The sequence below is a fragment of the Lampetra planeri genome, chromosome 15 (assembly GCF_965212315.1).
Source record: "Lampetra planeri chromosome 15, kcLamPlan1.2.h2, whole genome shotgun sequence".
In the NCBI taxonomy this organism is placed as follows: domain Eukaryota; kingdom Metazoa; phylum Chordata; class Hyperoartia; order Petromyzontiformes; family Petromyzontidae; genus Lampetra; species Lampetra planeri.
The window spans coordinates 249,153-269,365 of NC_136121.1; the positions used below are offsets into that span (position 1 = coordinate 249,153).

Genomic DNA, 20,213 nt, shown 5'->3' on the forward strand with positions numbered 1-20,213 from the left:
GGCGGTGGCAGTCCAGGGCACTCGGTGTAGAGACATGAGCTGAAGTTCAGGTGCCAGGAGTTGAGAGATTCAGTGGACACCGACACATTTGATTTCCTGTTGGATGTGTAGTGAGTTCAAGGAGACGTAGACGACGTAGTCGGAGGCACACTTATTTATTATAACTTTACACTCAACACAGGCCAATATATACAACACTTGAAGGGGTAACGGCCCCTTCACCCATCTAACAGGGAGAACCCCACTAACACTAGCCCGGCTAGCCTGCTCCCAGGTCCTCCACTCGAGAGCTAGGGGAGGCTAGCTGATCCAGCTCTGGCCAAGCTAGGATCTCGGCACCCTTAGCCAACCAGACCGGCTTTTACAAGAGCATCGGCTCTGGGCTCTCGGGACCACGCCACTGGCTTGCCCTGGTCGGTCCTTAAAAGGACAGCAAGCCAGGGGAGTCCCAGGGCCTATCTAGCCGGTATTCACTCTTCACTGGTTAAGCTGAATACTGAACCCCGAGCCCACCGGCTCTCCGCCTTATATAGCAACTCCCCCCCGAGGGGTGGGGCCGTGGGGGATCACAGCGCCGTTACAGCCCCCCAGGGCTAACCAATGCGGACGTGGATGTAGGCATCCTTACGCGTGCGGGCGTAACCACCCCTTCTGTGTTTTTTGTCCTCCCGCAACACCCCTACAGATGTACAAGTGACTAATGAAGGAACGACAACTTGAAGCAATGCTGTGCGATATCTTACTATAAGCAGGGGAGTTAATCATCATGAGAAGTGAAATTAAACGGATATCACAAATATGAACAATGGAATAACCATTGAATTGGAGGATAATAGAGGACATAAAAAGCATTAGCCATAATCTGTCCACTGCTCGATGAGGCCTCGGTGCCATCACCAACCCTCTCGGTCCTGATGCATCGCTTCGAAGTGGCGTGCACACGCTCCGGTGTGTTCACTGCTTTGTCTGCCACGATTTCTCTCGACCACCTGTCATTTTTTTTTTTGCAGTGGTTCATGTTAATAAATACGGAGGGTTTGATTAAACAAAGTGGTTGTACTTATGTGCCCGTGCTTAATTCGTGTTTCGATTATTTACCTTCTCAAATAATTTGGTCATTCTAGATCTTAATCTGGTCATGTCTCGCACCCCCAGAAAGGGCATCTCGCACTCCCAGGGGGTGCGTGTACCCCAGGTTAAGAGCCACTGCCTTAAAGGACCATTCTCTGCCCAAACTCGCCGACTTTTTATGAGTTTCAACATGATGTGAATCTGTGTATGTTATCTAATCAACGTGTTCCTCTTTATGTCCCTCACTGTCATTCCACGTGTGTAAATCTTCACGCTTGTTTGCACAATTTTCAGTTCTTTGTTTCATATTCCTCCATAGTCTCTGTAATTCTAATCCACATGTCATACCAGGTAATGCGCATTTGTACACATGAAATGCCTCCGAGGATAAACGCAAATTTGAAATCACCACAGAATCCACTTAGGTGCAATGTTTTGGATTGTCACAGCCGTGCACTACATACACCATGTGTATTGCGCTTGCCATTTTGAGGCTGGGTTTGAAGGTGGAATTAACGACACGGATCGATCCCGCCCATGTAAATGCATTTCGTATCCCTCGATTTGATATTTGAGCATGCCTGAACTGGAGACAAATCTAACAGTATAATTACGAAAATTACTTTCATAATTACACATGTAATACTTCAGTCACAAATCATAACAACAATGGTGTAATATTTTTGTTCTGAAGGTCAGAGAAACAAGCTGTTCCCACTATCTCATGTGTAAATCAGGCCATAGCAGAGAAGAAGTAAACACTGGAACAAGCGCAAAAGTCTGGCTCAAATAATCCGAGCTCAAGTCGTCACCCTGCTCCCCTAATGGACAAGATGTTCTGGAATGGCATGCCCAGTCTAGTCTGCAATGTTGTGAGCAATATGACATTTGCTTCGGGCAGAGAGGTCATCCATTTATTTTCACCCAATGTTTCTAGGAAAGACAAGTGAGTGCTTTGCTCTCCGTGCGTGTCTTAATAATTGGAGTTATTTTCTGAGTTGTGTATCTTCAGACACACCGTCGCAGTCGAATGGTGTTTGGGTGTGTCCTGTGAATAGGTTGGTTGTGTGTCTTTTCTAGATGAAATTTGCGTTGTTCCTGCAGCTTTGTTTTGTCTTTAGTGTGGCCAAATATTATTTTTATTCATCAAATGTTTTGCTTTGTTTGGAATTTTTAGTGGCCTTGTTGTTGGACTCCCGGACCGCGATTCCAGATCGTTTAGCTCCACGGTCGTACTCGCCACTCGTGGAAACAGAGGTGGAAACGGTCCGATTCTGGCAGTCGGGAGACATGAACGTTTACCGACACCTTCAGCCTGCTGCTAAGTGCCGAAAATGGGCCAAATTTTCGCCTACTTCAGCCTCACGGGACCAACCGGGCTTGCGGCTTAAGGCCAGTAATCAGCAAGGATTATATATGTAACAAACAAAAGTTGTTCCTGGGTAGTAAGTGTTATTTTCCAATTGCTTTTGCCTCAAAAGTACAGAAAGTGGCTATTATTTCCCACAAACTTTGCTTTTGTGACCAGGACAGTGATATTTTGAAATGTATCTATTTTCAATGAGAAAACGTGTGCATTTGTGTCATTCCTTCACGTATGGTCCTGGTCACAAAAGCAAAGTTTTCGGGGACTAATATCCATTTTCTATACTTTTGAGGCATAAGCAATTAGAAAATAACACTTACTACCCAGGGACAAAAATCGTGTTACATGGTGAATAATGTTCCCGCCATTGGCAAAAGGTTCAATGCGATTGGCCTGTGGTGGCAGTTAAGCACAAAGCAAAGCATGCAGCGGAAGCTATGGAATCGTACACACGGCTATTCCTGAATCAGGGGGAATCCTGTGGCCACAGAGCAGCCTCGGCACACATAGGCCAAAATGATGGATGCGGTGAGGGCTTCATCCGGCGGTGGAGATATCTATCATGACGGCGATGAGGTGGCCATCAGCATCCACTGCTGTTTGAAAGTCACAGTTCAAATTCCCCTTGGCCCTGCCCCAGCTACTTATTGGCTGCAAGCATTTTGCTTGTTTGTGCGGCCACATTGCAATTGCTGGGAAATTAACTTTGAAGAGTTTCACAACAACTTCCATATGCAAATGGCATCTTCCTATAATCCACGTTTTACAGATGTAACAATATATAACGATTTTACATGTATATGCACTTGCTTGAATGCCTCAGTAACTCAAAGCACCTTGCATGCCAGCTCACATATTTGAAGGGCACTTCCAGTGGCGGCTGACCCTGCAAGTGGGCGTTAGTCTGCTAATCGGGGGCGATGATTGCTGCCCTGTGTAATCCCAGGAAAGTAATTTGCGGATACTTTTTCAAATGAGGAAAATATTTTTTTAGATTCAACTTAATTTGTGGACACATTTGCAAGACTCGTCACTGAGAGGCAGGGAAGTTAAAGCTTTTTTGACGATTGCCATTTAGCAAACTCTGTTTAAGACCAGAAGCACGAAAACTTCCTCACAATTCCGGAAAGTCGCTTGATGAAGCTGGTTCTAATCACCAGCGAAACGTCGTACTCAAATGATAAATGTTGTGGGTTTAATCTCCAATACACCGTTGTGCTGAAGTAGTTTCTAATTGGCACGTTTGTTTACTGACAAACCTTACTGATTGGCTGTGTCGGGTGGTGGCAGGTTAACGACACATTTATATTTACGCGATCTAACCCAAAAATCTGTATTATGAAGAGTTGAGTGTTGGATTGATTGCAATAGGCTTTCATTCAACACTGCACTGATACTTGGGCTGCGTTATCATCATTCGTAGCAATGAGCCCTCCTAATAAACTCTCGTCTCACTCCCACACAATTCGCTCCGTCTGAATGAACGTACACACACGTTTTTGATTTATACCGTTGAGCGCAGCTGACGTAACCTGCTGTCGAGTTACCAAAAACCCACATAAATTATTATATAAGCTCTGTGGGCGGACATGTAAATTAACCTATATTGTTAGCGAGCATCCAATGGGTGCGCGCTGCCTGGTGCTACTTATACCAACAGCAGCAGCAGCAAGTAGCAAGCAGCAGCAGTAGTAGTCGCATGCCCCTAACACAGCTATCGCCTTGGGAGCGTGCACCAAGAGGGAACAGAGGCCGCTGTTGTTTCAGTGCAACGCTTCAAAACCAAAGGTAACGCTGTTGTGCTGATTCTATCATTTTCATAAAATACAAACATTTAAATTGTTCACGAACAAAAATCACACGCTGCACCACAGAGGCACTCTACCCTCTGTATTATAATTGTAAGTTTTCTCGAATTATTCATAATTTGTTTTATCTGGAACACTTTACATCAGTTGTACCTTATATCAGAAAATGCAATATGTGGAACTACATTTTACTGATTTTCCTGGCAACTTCATTGAAATTTTTAAATCGATTTAACGAATATTGCTTCCAAATATAGCCTCAAAAAAATATATATGCCTGATGGCAGTGGGGTGTCGCCAGCGTGGCCCGTTCCGCCCATCTCATCTCACGATCTCTGGTGAGCCGTTCTCTCTCTGTATGTGAAGGCACACGCAATGTTACCGTGCTGTGTGCATCGTTTCACAGCGTTATTCATTAATTATATGTATTGGGCTGGGTGCGATAGTCACCGTGTAAATTCACGCCATACGAGTTATGGATTTAACACGTTTGCCCGCGCGTTGTAACGTGTCAATATCTCATTTTTAGGCCTAAACGGGCTAAAAATGAGATATTCCTCCATCTCCAGGTGATTTCCCAGGTGAAAGTTTGTAATTAAGATTTAATTCTTACATGAGCCAGATGTAGTCCACACAAGTGCGTGGACGTTGCTGATGATGTTGGTCGATCCACTGCCGTGCGGAAAGACGGTGCGGACGCAACACGAGCACCCGCAATTGACATCTCATTTAGATGGGTGTTTTTTAGTTTTCATTGTTTTCAAGTCTTCACATGGAACATCCTTTGAGATGGAACATCTCATTTTGCCGGGCGGCGGTGGCTACGCACACCTCTAATCCAGCACGGTGGAAGCAGTGGCGAGGATTGGTGGATTGCATAAATGTTGTGAAACTCCCTTCCCCTGGGCGACGAGGAGGCGCCCTGCCTTGGCTCCCCATGAGAAGACGGTACTGCAAAAACGTGGACTCCACCTGTTCCATCCCTATGGGATAGAGTGTTTCTCCCTCGCATGCGTGGGTTTTCTACGGGTGTTCCGGTTTCCTCCTACATGGTAACACTCATTAATTGGCCGATAACACCGTGATATGTAGAGGACCGCAGAGCTTGAGCGATTATTGGTACCGTGGGCTCACCGCTCATCTGTGGCTTCTCTCGCGCCTCTGGGTCATCCTCTCTCTCTCTGCGAGTGAACGAACACTGCGGCTTGCGCATTACGAGTTGACATGATTATTATTGGCAAGGGTGTACAGGCTGTCAATTTACACACATCGCCAACACGTAACGATGCGTGTACAACATGTTAATTACACGGTCTGAATTAACAAAGTGACGATTGCACCCAGTCAAACACACAACAAACACACAACAAACACACATCAAACACACAGAAAACACACAACAAACACAAAACAAACACAACAAACGCACAACAGACACAACAAACACACAACAAACACAACAGACACATAACTAACGAAGTGGCGCACACCACCAGTTCGTACGGCATGTGCTCCAGAGAAGGCTGCTCTATGTACAGGGTATATGCCTCTGCATTTATAGTACATATTGTGCAATACACACGCAGTATACACACGCTACCATATACAGTCTATATATACTGTATTCGTTATACTGGTAGGAACCTCTGGTTACACCAGCCCACAGGGGGTTATTGTGTCCGTCCGTCCGTCGTGCAGGGAGGGGCTGGGTGGGGAGGGTGGGGAGGGGCTGGGTGGGGAGGGGCTGGGTGGGGAGGGGAGGGTGGGGAGGGGCTGGGTGGGGAGGGTGGGGAGGGGCTGGTCACCGCGTGGTGCCCTTATAAAACTCAACGTTTAACCTACTCACGCAGGCTTGTGCCCGCCCTCACAGTCGGGCATATTTGCGGAATACACCACGCCGACGTTGACCCTGGCCATGGACCGAGCAACCCATCGTTCCTACCAGCTCCCTCCGCAGGAATGTGTTACTACAATATACATCGTCAGTGTGCCGTATGAATTGCATATAATGTACACGTATTGATACACGCCGGGCGCTGGCGGTGGTGAGCGCTGCTCTTAGACCCACCAGAGTGGTGAGCGCTGCTCTTAGACCCACCAGGGTGGTGAGGGCTGCTCTTAGACCCACCAGGGTGGTGAGCCCTGCTCTTAGACCCACCAGGGTGGTGAGGGCTGCTCTTAGACCCACCAGAGTGGTGAGCGCTGCTCTTAGACCCACCAGGGTGGTGAGGGCTGCTCTTAGACCCACCAGGGTGGTGAGCCCTGCTCTTAGACCCACCAAGGTGGTGAGCCCTGCTCTTAGACCCACCAAGGTGGTGAGCCCTGCTCTTAGACCCCCCAGGGTGGTGAGGGCTGCTCTTAGACCCACCAGGGTGGTGAGCCCTGCTCTTAGACCCACCAGGGTGGTGAGCGCTGCTCTTAGACCCACCAGGGTGGTGAGCCCTGCTCTTAGACCCACCAGGGTAGTGAGCCCTGCTCTTAGACCCACCAGGGTGGTGAGGGCTGCTCTTAGACCCACCAGAGTGGTGAGCGCTGCTCTTAGACCCACCAGGGTGGTGAGGGCTGCTCTTAGACCCACCAGGGTAGTGAGCGCTGCTCTTAGACCCACCAGAGTGGTGAGCGCTGCTCTTAGACCCACCAGGGTGGTGAGGGCTGCTCTTAGACCCACCAGGGTAGTGAGCCCTGCTCTTAGACCCACCAGAGTGGTGAGGGCTGCTCTTAGACCCACCAGGGTGGTGAGCCCTGCTCTTAGACCCACCAGGGTGGTGAGGGCTGCTCTTAGACCCACCAGGGTGGTGAGCCCTGCTCTTAGACCCACCAAGGTGGTGAGGGCTGCTCTTAGACCCACCAGGGTGGTGAGCCCTGCTCTTAGACCCACCAGGGTGGTGAGGGCTGCTCTTAGACCCACCAGGGTGGTGAGCCCTGCTCTTAGACCCACCAGGGTGGTGAGGGCTGCTCTTAGACCCACCAGGGTGGTGAGCCCTGCTCTTAGACCCACCAGGGTGGTGAGCGCTGCTCTTAGACCCACCAGGGTGGTGAGCCCTGCTCTTAGACCCACCAGGGTAGTGAGCCCTGCTCTTAGACCCACCAGGGTGGTGAGGGCTGCTCTTAGACCCAACAGAGTGGTGAGCGCTGCTCTTAGACCCACCAGGGTGGTGAGGGCTGCTCTTAGACCCACCAGGGTAGTGAGCGCTGCTCTTAGACCCACCAGAGTGGTGAGCGCTGCTCTTAGACCCACCAGGGTGGTGAGGGCTGCTCTTAGACCCACCAGAGTGGTGAGGGCTGCTCTTAGACCCACCAGAGTGGTGAGGGCTGCTCTTAGACCCACCAGGGTGGTGAGCCCTGCTCTTAGACCCACCAGGGTGGTGAGGGCTGCTCTTAGACCCACCAGGGTGGTGAGCCCTGCTCTTAGACCCACCAGGGTGGTGAGCGCTGCTCTTAGACCCACCAGGGTGGTGAGGGCTGCTCTTAGACCCACCAGGGTGGTGAGGGCTGCTCTTAGACCCACAGGGTGGTGAGCGCTGCTCTTAGACCAGGGTGGTGAGCCCTGCTCTTAGACCCACCAGGGTGGTGAGCGCTGCTCTTAGACCCACCAGGGTGGTGAGCGCTGCTCTTAGACCCACCAGGGTGGTGAGCGCTGCTCTTAGACCCACCAGAGTGGTGAGCGCTGCTCTTAGACCCACCAGGGTGGCGAGCCCTGCTCTTAGACCCACCAGGGTGGTGAGCGCTGCTCTTAGACCCACCAGGGTGGTGAGCGCTGCTCTTAGACCCACCAGGGTGGTGAGCGCTGCTCTTAGACCAGGGTGGTGAGCCCTGCTCTTAGACCCACCAGGGTGGTGAGGGCTGCTCTTAGACCCACCAGGGTGGTGAGCCCTGCTCTTAATATTTAAAATGTATAATGCGCATTCCATCCTCGGATCCCAATCCCATTGCCCTGTGCTGCGTGCAGGAGACGATGCCGGTGCAAGAGGGGCGAATGAAGAGGCTGCAGCGGAGGCTGTTCATCCGAAATAGGCTGGTCTGCGAGGCGATGGCAGAGTTTGTGGGGACGTACATTCTGGTTGTAAGTGACTTGCGAGGAGTTCAAGACCTGTCATCAATAAGAATCATGTTCGATCATCAAATCTCCGACCCAAGTTGTAATTTATGCTTAGTTGTGAGTGGAGCGCCGTGTAAGAAACGATATCAGATCAACGTATTCGACTCCCCACATGGGTGCCTTTCTGTGTGGATCCTTATGTTCTCCCCCTGTTCTACAAGGGGTTTCCTCCAGGTTCTCCACTTTAATCGTATAGCTAAGACAACTCACATTGTAACTGGTATTGGCCAAACATCCCACTGCAATACATTACTTGCAAATGACTCAATTGGGATTACACACCACATAAAACAGGGTATTGAAACTCGATGAGGCTTTCCTGGGCAAACAAGTTGTATCGTAATGAATCGTTTGGATGTTTGCTCGTGCTTTTCTGACGCCAACTCGCCGCTCCTTCTCCGCCTTCGCTGCTCGGGCAGTTGTTTGGGTGTGGCTCGGTGGCGCAGGTTGAATTGAGTGGAGGACTCAAGGGGCAGTTCCTCACGATCAACCTCGCCTTTGGATTTGCGGTCACCATGGGACTCCACGCCGCTGCAGGCGTTTCAGGTACGCGCTCGATGCGCAAGAGCTAACTGCGCCGCATGCCACTTGACACCCCCACGTCATTTCAATCGCACGCCACACGAAACCCGTCCTCCGCTTCTCCGTCATGACAAGTGTAACTACAGAATTGGACGTCTGCTCGAGTGTCGCCGGGTGAATGCGAAACGTGTGTTAATGAGAGAGAGGCAGGGGGCTGTGGCACCCGTGCCTCACAGCATGACGGGCCTGGGTTCCAATGCGACTCGAGTCCCCTTCTGGTGTGGAGTTTGTTCATCCCTGTTCTGCACGGGATGCCTCCGTTACCTAAACAAACGAAAAACGCACTCAATGTAACTGGTGTTGGCCAAACTTCCAGTGCTGAATAATTACCTGGGAATAACTCAATTGCACAGAGAAACATCGCCTCTTAATGCACATACTTTGTCGGGCGGTGCTGGTTATGCACGTGGCCTGCGAATTCGGCGCTGCCAAGGCAGCGATGGTTTGTGAATCAAGCACAAATGTTGTGAAACTACCTTCACGTGGGCGTCGAGGAGGAGCTATACCCTGGCTTGCCAGGAGAATGCAGTACACGTAGAGCAAAGGTGTGGACTCCACTCGTTCCGTCTGTATGGGATAGGGCGTTTCCCCCCTCGCACGCGTGGGTGTTGTACGGATGTTCTGGTTTCCTCCCACACGTAAACACGCATAAGTTGATAAATAGAGGACCGCAGAGCTTGGGCAGTTGTTGGTGCTGGATCACCGCTTGGCTGCCTTGCCGCTTGTCTGTTGTCCCTCGCGCCTCTGACTCACTCTCTCCGCGAGATTGAGCGACTCGTGTGCGGCGACGGGTCACAGTTGAAAGTATTACTACTTGGCAGGGCCCTTTTGAAAGAGTCTTGAGAATCGGTGAGGCTCTGCTGGGTGAATATCGGACGGAATTTTAACTGTCTTCTTTAGCACTTCACTCGCACAGCGCTTGGGTTTTTACGACACCGTTGGCCAAACAAGTGATTGTGACAATAGTGAAGTCCACTGTTAAGCCAGACGTTGAAAGACTCGCCGTGTTCTCCCCCCCCTGCCCCCGTGTGCATTGCCAGGTGGACACCTGAACCCAGCCGTTACATTTGCGTTTGCCGTTCTGGGTCGCTTCGAATGGCACAAGTTACCTCTCTACATGCTGGCTCAGCTCCTCGGAGCTTTCATGGGCGCAGGCACCGTGTTCGGACTGTATTATGGTGAGATTACACCGCATTTCTTTACTTGCGTGGCAGGGTGGCAGCGCCTCACAATCCTGCGATAAAATAACACTGGTCTACAATGTTTTAGACGTCGTCTGCTTCAGAGATTAAATGTGCTGTTTATTATGGATTTTGATGTGCTGAATTCAAATATGATCATTAAAGCAACGGATTGGCTACTGTTCCAAAGATATTTAAGTGTTTTACATTTTATGTCTATGTATATTGTTGCAATATCCTGGTGACATCACTCGCCATGCTCGTCGCTCACTGCTCCGCAGTTCGGTGAGAAACAAATCTAGATGAGAGTGCAAACAATTTATTTTTAGTGACATATTGCAACCAAGGCTTTAGTATGTCTTGAGGTTTTCCAACAACTTCCTATAGTTGTCTGCCTTTTTGTTTCCGAGAAAATGTGTTGCCACTGAGTGGAAGGCTTTCCATGCCATCTTTTCCCTAACATCACCTGCCAGGAGATTCCACTGCTGCAGCCTGGAGCCCAACAGCTCTGCCTTACTCTTGGGTAGTTCCAAATCCCTGACAAGGTCTTTCAGTTGACCTTGTGTTATGAGGTGTGTAATTCTAGATTTGAAGCTTTCGTGACTGCAAGGATTCATACTCTCAGGTTTTTTCGGTAAAGTCACGTAGGTAAAAAATACAATGAAAAGTTAATAAAAGTAATAATGGAAATAAAATAAAATAATAAATCACGACGTTTCGGAGGCAACACAAGTCTCCGTCATCAGGTGGGACCGTCACAGCTAAAATTACTGCATCAAGTGAGGAAAATTCCAAAAGACCAGCCCTTAAATACAAGTTAAGGGGGGAGTGGCTAATCTGAATGTGGTAACCAGGGAATGAAACGTGGGGGTGGTGGGCGGGGCTACAAGAGAAATTGGTCAACGTCGTGTGCAAGAAAACGGAGCTACAAGAGAAATTGGTCAACGTCGTCATGTGCAAGAAAACAATCAGTGTACCTCAACCTAAACCGATGTTGGTTGAGAATCCAAATACAAAAAAGCAGTACTGTTAAATGCTGGGGATGTCAACACTCGGTAAAGTAGAAAGTACCTGTCAAATAAGATGGTACAGATATGTGTAGTTAAATATTTTTTACATTGTTAATAACATCTTTCCAATGATTACTCAGTTTGTACCCATCATCACGGTTGAAGTTATGTCTATGTGTGTATATCTGAATGGCTTCGTGTACAAACCTTTGATGGTAGCCAGAGGGTTTGCAGAGCACCTTGGTCTCAGAAAAAACAATATCATGAAGGCCCACAGCGTTGTAGCAATGATCGGCAACGGCGGAAGACTCAATTTTGCCGTGTTTCAGATCTGACTTGTGCTCGCGGACACGATCAGAGACATGACGTTTTGTTTCACCAATGTAACAATCACCACAGCTGCAACTCAGTTTATAGACTCCAGGGTATTGCAAGTCAGGGATGACATCCTTCACAGATGGAATTAGATCACGGATTTTATGTACTGTACTGAATCGGACTTGGATCTTATGTTTGTTTAGAATTTTGGAGATCTTTTTGGTCACACCTGCTATGTATGGCAACGTGATAGTTTTGATCGGAGTTTCAAGTGGCTGTTTCTGTATGGTGGGAGAAACAGCTTGGCGGATGGTACGGTCAGAGTATCCGTTCATCCTGAGGGCCCGATGTACATGTCTTAATTCACTGGCCAGGTGGTGTTGGTCAGAAATGCCATGAGCTCTGTGGTATAGCGTTTTGATGAGAGAATTATTTTGAGATGGGTGGTGGTGGGAATCAGGTTTCAAGTAGGAATCTGTGTGGGTGGCTTTTCTGTAGACAGAATGTCCCAAGGATCCGTCAGGTCTCCTCTCAAACAGAATATCTAAGAATGGTAGTTTGCCATCTTTCTCCACTTCCATGGTGAATCTGATGGATGGGTGTTTGGAATTGATTGAATTCGGATGTACCTGCGCTGGTTAGGCATTGCCTCACCAACACTTATTTTACCTGGAATGGCACCTTCTACAAACAGAATGAGGATACCCCTATGGGCTCCCCCTTGTCACCAGTGATAGCCAATATGTTCATGGAAAAGTTTGAATCAGACGCCATCCAGACATCCACCCTGCGTCCTTCCCTGTGGAAGAGGTATGTGGATGACACTTTCGTCATTTGGCCACATGGCCTCCCAACATTGAACCACTTCTTGGACCACATCAATTCCAGACACCCATCCATCAGATCCACCATGTAAGTGGAGAAAAATGGCAAACTAGCATATAAACTTCCATATGATTTATAGATCTGATATAGGACAATTTGTTCATCAGAGGGATGTAAGCCTAGTTATGATTACATTATCCATGACTTCTAGGAATAACATGATGCAATTCATGTCATGTATGATGCAATACCAGGTTCAGATTGCATCATTCATTGTTTTGCTAAAAAATCAAGCACTGTCCAAACTCAGCCAGAGATTTATTCATAGATCCAGTCAAAGATGTATTTTAGTCATTTCTGGTTGAAATTGAGATCCCTTCCCTTTATAACTCACTTATCCTCCACCATTCCCAAGTCAAGGGTCGTATATACTGACCCGTTAGCATATCTTGAAAACTAGAGCCAATCAACAATTTTAAGCATCATTTTCATTCTCAGTGACCCAGGATTAGTAGAGTTGGACTACATTTATTTCCGAAGCATTTTGGCTGTAGACCAGTGTAATCCACCGTGCACCCTCACACGAACTTATCTCATCACTCAATCTCCTCGGTAGTCATCCTCCTGAACGTGTTCCATTCCTTGGCTGCCACTCCATTATTATTCTTGACCATTGATCATCATCGCATGTGTGTCCTGGCAAATTCCAATCTTCACATTTTTGATGATGGCATTAACCTTCATATCTTAATTTTAGAACTTTCGTGACTGCAGGAATTATTATTTGGTTCTTTCGGTTAAATCACGTCTAAAGATAAAATAATACATTAAATTAAATAATAGAATACGACGTTTCGATTGCAACACAAGCAATCATCATCAGGTATAATGAAATAGCGACATAAAATCTAACCAGAAAACTATAGACAGACATATTAGCAGACAGGTATTACCAAGATACATAGCGAGAGCAACACAAGTAACAGAGAGGGGTGATCGTCTCTGTGTGGTGGCCTTAAATAGACAGAGGGGGGGCGGAGGCAGAGAGGGAGGGGGGTTAGAGAAAAAATTTGCATATCAATTGGTGCTGCTGATTTTCAGGCTTGCTTGCCGTGTAATCGTTCTTGCAGCACCAATTGATATGCAAATTTTTTCTCTAACCCCCCTCCCTCTCTGCCTCCGCCCCCCCTCTGTCTATTTAAGGCCACCACACAGAGACGATCACCCCTCTCTGTTACTTGTGTTGCTCTCGCTATGTATCTTGGTAATACCTGTCTGCTAATATGTCTGTCTATAGTTTTCTGGTTAGATTTTATGTCGCTATTTCATTATACCTGATGATGATTGCTTGTCTTGCAATCGAAACGTCGTATTCTATTATTTAATTTAATTTATTATTTTATCTTTAGACGTGACTTAACCGAAAGAACCAAATAATAACCTTCATATGTTCTCTAATTCACGTGCTCCTATCTGTCTGTCCACGTAATTCCAAACATGTATCTCCCCAGGCTTCTTTGTGCACTGTTTAGATTTTATTCCATTTTAGTCAATTACATTTTTTCTCAGCCATGTCACAGCAAGTAATATGCAATGATAGAAAGCTCCCTTCCCTAGCCGCATCGCTGTGTTGCTTTTCATTGTCAAGTTCAACTTCCAAAAGCATCTCACCATGCCCTCGTCCGCCTCTTTGTTTCATCGTTTCGATTTAATTCCGCCCGCAGTAACTGTCCCTGGTACACGCATTTTCTGTGTTGAATTTACGAAAAATATAGGAAAGTGAAAAGTGCGCAAATAAGCATGGAGAGATGCATGCTTGAAATTACATGGACAGATGCAAAGAGCAACACGTGAATTCTAGAGCATACACTGGTTAATGAAATCATCGGAACCGTTAAGAAAAGGGAGTAGGCTTGGGCTGGGCATGTTGATAGAAGGGACGATAACCGGTGGTCAAGAATAGTGATGGAGTGGCAGTCAAGGAATGGAAAACATCCCAAAACACGGTCCACTGGAGAGATGGAGCAAATAAATCAGTTCGTGTGCAGGCGCTGGGTTGTTACATTTGTAATAAAAGACTCGGACGCTTCTCTCTGTCCTGTGTCCTTTATTTGGGTTCGATCTCTTTCCCTCACGGTACTCCCCTATCTACTCTCCACCCTGCAGCCCCAGGCTGCTGTCACTCCCGTAGCCCACACCCTGCAGCCCCAGGCTGCTGTCGCTCCCGTAGCCCACGCTCTGCAGCCCCAGGCTGCTGTCACTCCCGTAGCCCACACTCTGCAGCCCCAGGCTGCTGTCGCGCCGTGCAGACCCCTGCTGCCGACTCCTCCCTTGCAGACCCGCTGCTCTCTGCAGCCTCCTCGCTGCTCCTCCTGCCCCAGGGTCGGTCACCGTTGGCCGACGGTGCCGATCCTCCTGGCTTGGGTGTGTGGCGACCTCGCCACTCTCTCTCACCCTTCGCCCTGCGTGGCCTCTCACTTCTCCCAGTTCCCGATCACTCCCGACTGCTTCTGGTTACCCCCCTTATAGACCGTTACCCTCTCCCCCACGTGACGTAACTCCTCCCCCCATGACGTCACTTCTGGAAGGTCGTTTACGCCCGCATTACACATTGCTGGATCCAGGAGATGGTGGCAGCTTGGGGAGGTATTCATCCAGCAGTGGATTGACCATGGCTGATGATGACCAAAATGATGATAAAGATATTCAATAGCTTTAACACATTTATTATTCGTGTAATTTGAAAAGGTCCAGAATGTATCAATAATTTCTAATATTTTACTTTCTGAATGCTTCCTGTAATCGGTGGAAATTTCCATCACACGAATATCGGGCCCCTATTGTTTAAAGGTTATTTAACAATAAACATATAATCAGTAGTGTCTGTCTAATAATCTTCTTCCTTATTCTAATCGATACCAATGAGCAACATTGGCTGTTAACATTGTCATTGTATTGCAGATGCCTTCCTGTACGCCGGCAATGGGAACTACACAATTCAGCTGGCTGGAGTTTTTGCCACTTACCCGTCAGAGCACCTGTCTCTGGGAAATGGATTTGTGGATCAGGTTTATTAATACATTTCAGCACACACACACACACACGTGCGTTTTGTTACTTCACTTCCAAACAGGCCATTCTACTTTCTGGGTTTTTCGGTAAAGTCACGTAGATAGAAAAATAAATAAATAAATAAAATCACGACGTTTTATCGCAACACGAGCAATCGCCTTCAGGCGAACTGCTGAGGCAGGAGACATGTAGCGAGATAACTACTGCAGCAAGAGGTTATAGGTTTGAGATGAGTACAAGCCAAGGGTAAGTGGGCGGGGCTAGAGATGGAATTTACAAGTAATATACCTAGGCCATTGTATTGCTCGAGATTAGAGATTAGCATGCCAATGTGAGACGGCTCCCGCAGCAGCAGCTGTGTTAATGAAACACATTCAACCTATTAAACAACGAGAGCCACCGCCACATCGAGGAAAATGGAAGCAGCGGCTATGTTAGTGAGACATTTAGCCTCTTAATGTCAAGACATGTACCAAGGTAATGTAACTCAGAGAGTCGGAAATAACTGTTAACATCGGCAGGTAGGAATGAAGTATCACAGTCAGTTATGACTTTACCTGGTTAATAACATCCTTCCAATGATTGCTCAGTTTGTACTCATCTTCTCAGTTGAAATTGTGTCTGTGTTAATAGATCTGGATGGCTTCATGGCCAAATCTTTGTTGATAGCCAGTGGGTTTGCAAAGTACCTTCGTCTTGGAGAAATCAATTTCATGTGTGCCCACAGTGTTAAAACAATGATCAGCCACGGCAGAGGTGTTGGTCCTACCGTGTTTCAGATCAACCTTGTGTTCACGAACACGGTCTGAGACATAGTTTCCCCAATGTAACTACTGCCGCAGGCACAGCTGAGTTTGTAGACGCCGGGGTTTTGCATGTCAGGGATCACATCCTTCACAGATGGGATCAGATCACGAATTGTATGTACTGTGTTAAATAGGACCTGGATCTTGTGTTTGCTCATTATTTCGGAAATCTTTTTGGTGACCCCTGCTATGTATGGCAAGGTGATGGTTTTGATTGAGTCCTCAGGTGGTTCTCTCCCAACGGTTGGGGTGATAGCTTTAAGGATTGTGTAGTCCGAATATTCATTCATCTTGAGGACTTGATGTACGTACTCCAGTTCACTGGCTAGGTGGTGGTGGTCGGAAATGGCATTCTATTCTAGTCTTGCACACGGCAGCAATACGTTCAGGAGCTAACTGTGAATGTCGAGGTCTGCTATCCACACGAAAGGGCCTCAGAAGAGAGTTTGTATAGTATCGCTCTTCCTCCATTGAAGAAGCGTAGACTACAGTTATTTACCACATGATCCATCGTGGTGGTTGCATGGCCACAATTGCACTATGGCTTTTCTCAAATTGTCCATGTATGAAGGAGATGTGCGCATCGGGCCATTGATGTTCAGTATCTTCGAGGAACGTCAAAGCCAGGAGGTGCGATGTTTTTGTCTCAGTTAGGGTGTTTATTCTGGATGGCCGCGTTGTTCCACTCAGTTAGCCAGCGTGCTTCCGGATCTGGGTTAAGATTATCGGATGGCGACAGCGCGATTCCAGAAGGGGGGCGTCGAGACACAGGGCACTGACAAGCAACCAAGTCAATCCACTGAGGGAGACTCGTTTTGGTTATGGGATTTCCAGGAGATATCCTCACCTCTCAAACATTTTTCGCTATTTGCATACTCTGCCTGAAACAATATTCTGAGCCTTTCCCAAGAATGTCAATCAAATTGGAGTTTAATATACGGATAAATGCACACATGAGTTTTTCCTGTACACACACACACACCAACCAACAGCAGGCATTAGCCACTAAATTACAGTGTTGTCACCAGAGTACTTGTGCCAGGCTAGATGCACTTTGCGGCTGTCACACGCAGTGTTGAAGGCTTGCTGACAGGAGGTTAAGGGACGGATCCAGGTGCTATGGGTCGACTGAGCAAATTGTCAGATGCACTCTGTGCCTGTGCCAATTTGCTGCGTTTTAGCCGCCTGGTGCTCCACTCGTTCATTGTTGTGAGCGTCCTGTACATATACACACGTGTATGCCTAATATAACGACAAAGATCCCCCTGTAGCCTTAACAGACTGTTGGGGTAAGTGCTGACAGCGATCACCTATTAAGGCCAATCCGAAACACGAAGGGGTGGTGTGGGCAACGCCACACTCGACTGCCTTTGTCTCCTCCGTGCTGATATTTAATCTCCACACAAGGATACTAATTTAAGGCCAAGTCGACCTAGAAGAGACTCAAGACTTGTTTCAGATTTGGCCGTGAGTGGGAATCGAACACAGGTCCCCAAATCATCCATCACCTTGCAACTGTTCAACTCCACATTTTCTCCTGGAATCCTCGTCGAAATTCGTGGACTTAAAAGCAACGTTCACACTCAGAGTTCACACCTCCTGCTCCTACTCAACCCACTCTTTTTACAAGCATGCCCCTTGTGTTTGCATTCCTACTTGTGTTTGATTCATATAAGCCAAAGATGTTTTGACATTATTCGTATCTTTAATATCCCATGCCTTGCTGGCCATCACATCGGCATATGTTCTTTACGTTTGTATATTTATTCGAAAAACGTCGTTCTCTGATTTTATTGTATTTAGAAAAATCTCCAAAAAAAGTCAGAGTGGTTTGCTACACAAACAACCGATAAGGCATTGGTACTTATCTCATGTGTACTGCCCTGAGCAAGGAGTGTAAGATCCATGTTGCTCTGGCAGGGGCGAGTCTATCCATTGGACAACCGCTGTTGACTTTCCCAGTGGATCTAATTGTATCGACCCTAGGAGGGATGATGAGTTCAAGTTAACCCCCAGCCAGGATTTGAAGTCGAGTCCTGCTGATTTTGAGCCACTCCCTCTACCACTGAGCCACCTGGCTGGGTAATCATTAAAACAAATTGTGAATATTCATATTTATCCAGGTGGCTAGACTCATTCAAGAGGGCTTCGCATTGGAATATTTGGCAAAAATGTGTTTTGTGGAGTAGTTAATGGGGAAATATTTCTAAATGTCCACAAACAAGAGAAACCACTGAATACTATGCAAATTTTATGTTCTGCCATCCCCCAGCCATCTCGTAGCCCTGTTGGAATTTCATGGCAATCTCTCCTCTGACGTGCTAGGTTACACGGCTGCACTCTTACATCTGTGTGTCAAGTCCCATAACAGAACCTTTCCATGTTACCGCTGTATAAAACCGACGAGTGCCGTTGCTTAACAGGAAACATTGTGTGTATTGTGTGAGCACAGCTGATTGGCACTGCAGCCCTGCTGGTGTGCATCATGGCGGTGATAGACAAGCGAAACAACCCAGCTCCAAAGGGCATGCAGCCCTACATAATAGGCCTCGTCGTCGTGCTCATTGGGCTCTCCATGGGCTTCAACGCGGGGTACGCCGTGAACCCGGCCCGTGACCTCGGCCCGCGTCTCTTCACGTCCATTGCTGGATGGGGTTGGAAAGTCTTTTCGTGAGTATATGAGGACGAGCACTTGCGTGATCTGTAACCAGAATGCTGGCTCAGGTTGCGATTGGAAGGGTTGCGAGTTCAAATCCTGATGGAGGTATGACTCAACTCATCACCCCTTAAGGGTTGATACATTAAGTACCGCTTTGTGGCGAAGTCAAATTGTAATCCACTGTCAGACTGACCCCCGCCATAGGAATGGGGAATTTTATAAATTGGGTGAGGACTGTAAACGGAAAATGAGCATAATAAAGGTGTTTTGGGTTAGATCGCGTAAATATAAATGTGTCATTAAACCCGGCACCACCCGACACAGCCAACACAGCCAATTAATTAGTAATGCTTGTCACGTAAGCAAAACATGGCAATTAGTTGCGTGTTCAGAACACCATTGTGTTGGAGAGTAAACCCACAACATTTACAAGTGTACTCTGCTCATGTGCCTAACTCGTAATGTGCTCCTGTGTGTGTTGCTGCAGGTCCGGTGGCTACTGGAGCTGGGTGCCTGTGGTGGCACCCATGATTGGTGGGGTGTTGGGTGCGTTTGTTTACGAGCTGTTCGTTGGATTTCATCTTGTGGAGGCGTCACTCCCGCCGGCGGTGGAGCCCCCACCGTCTCCACGAGAAAAAAAGGGGCTCCTCAAGCTCCAGCCAGAAAGCATGGCTGACGTCATGTGCTGAGTCGGCACACGATGGTCTGGGATTGAGCTGCGGGGCCAGTGATTCTCGATGCATTTGAATGAGGCTTATCCAGCTGCGTTTGTGTAACACATCCAACTAAGGGTTTAACATGCTATGTCTGCTAGAACTTTTAGTTTTACTCAAGCTTAATTTCCATGTTTTGGTACTAATGGCGTCAATCACGTCGATTTTAATAAAATATTTTCAAACCTGTGCTGGTTTTTTGTTTGTTTCAGTTTGACACCAAACCTCTTAAATGTCCAACATTTGCTCCCAATAGCAATGCACATACTTTTCACAAAAATAGTCTCTTATGTTTTATGAAGTGCCTCTCAAGATCAATACGTCATCATGGTCAAAGGTGTTGATGCCACCACCGCACCGAACCAACACGTTCTCCCCTCCACAGCAGATCCCGCATCTGCTGCGGGGTAGACATGCGGCGACTTCCCAGATGCGCCTTCACAGTCTCCCGCCGTCTGCTCTGAGGGCTTCTTACTCTCTTACTCTTGGTTGTCTGACTCTTGGTTGTCTGACTCGCAGAGTCGACACCAAGGCCCGTCTCGGGAATCGGCCCTCCCCCATCCTGCACAAGTCCCAGCGTCGCCCCCGTTTTAGGGGCCGTCCATAAATGACGTCACGCACCTAAGGGGGGGGGGGGAATCAGACATTTGTGACGATGTGTGACGAGGGGGGGGGGGGTTTGAGAAATGCGACGTCACGTAAA

General features: G+C 47.7%; 1 protein-coding gene across 1 annotated transcript; it reads left to right on the forward strand.

Moving 5' to 3' along the window:
- The first annotated feature begins 8,200 nt into the window (after positions 1-8,200).
- Positions 8,201-19,699, forward strand: LOC144722566 (aquaporin-3-like). The gene is made up of 6 exons (XM_078600746.1): positions 8,201-8,308; positions 8,764-8,890; positions 9,967-10,104; positions 15,222-15,328; positions 18,591-18,808; positions 19,285-19,699. Exons 1-6 carry the CDS (start codon positions 8,201-8,203, stop codon positions 19,484-19,486), a joined length of 900 nt encoding a protein of 299 aa, XP_078456872.1. The 3' UTR covers positions 19,487-19,699.
- Positions 19,700-20,213: the final 514 nt, after the last annotated feature.

What these genes read in the sequence shown, in the direction of transcription:
- LOC144722566 (XM_078600746.1), top strand. Translation starts at nt 8,201, where the DNA reads ATGCCGGTGCAAGAGGGGCGAATGAAGAGGCTGCAGCGGAGGCTGTTC. An exon ending in TGGGGACGTACATTCTGGTT is followed by an intron (nt 8,309 to 8,763) that starts GTAAGTGACTTG and finishes CTGCTCGGGCAG; the next exon opens with TTGTTTGGGTGTGGCTCGGT. An exon ending in CGCCGCTGCAGGCGTTTCAG is followed by an intron (nt 8,891 to 9,966) that starts GTACGCGCTCGA and finishes GTGCATTGCCAG; the next exon opens with GTGGACACCTGAACCCAGCC.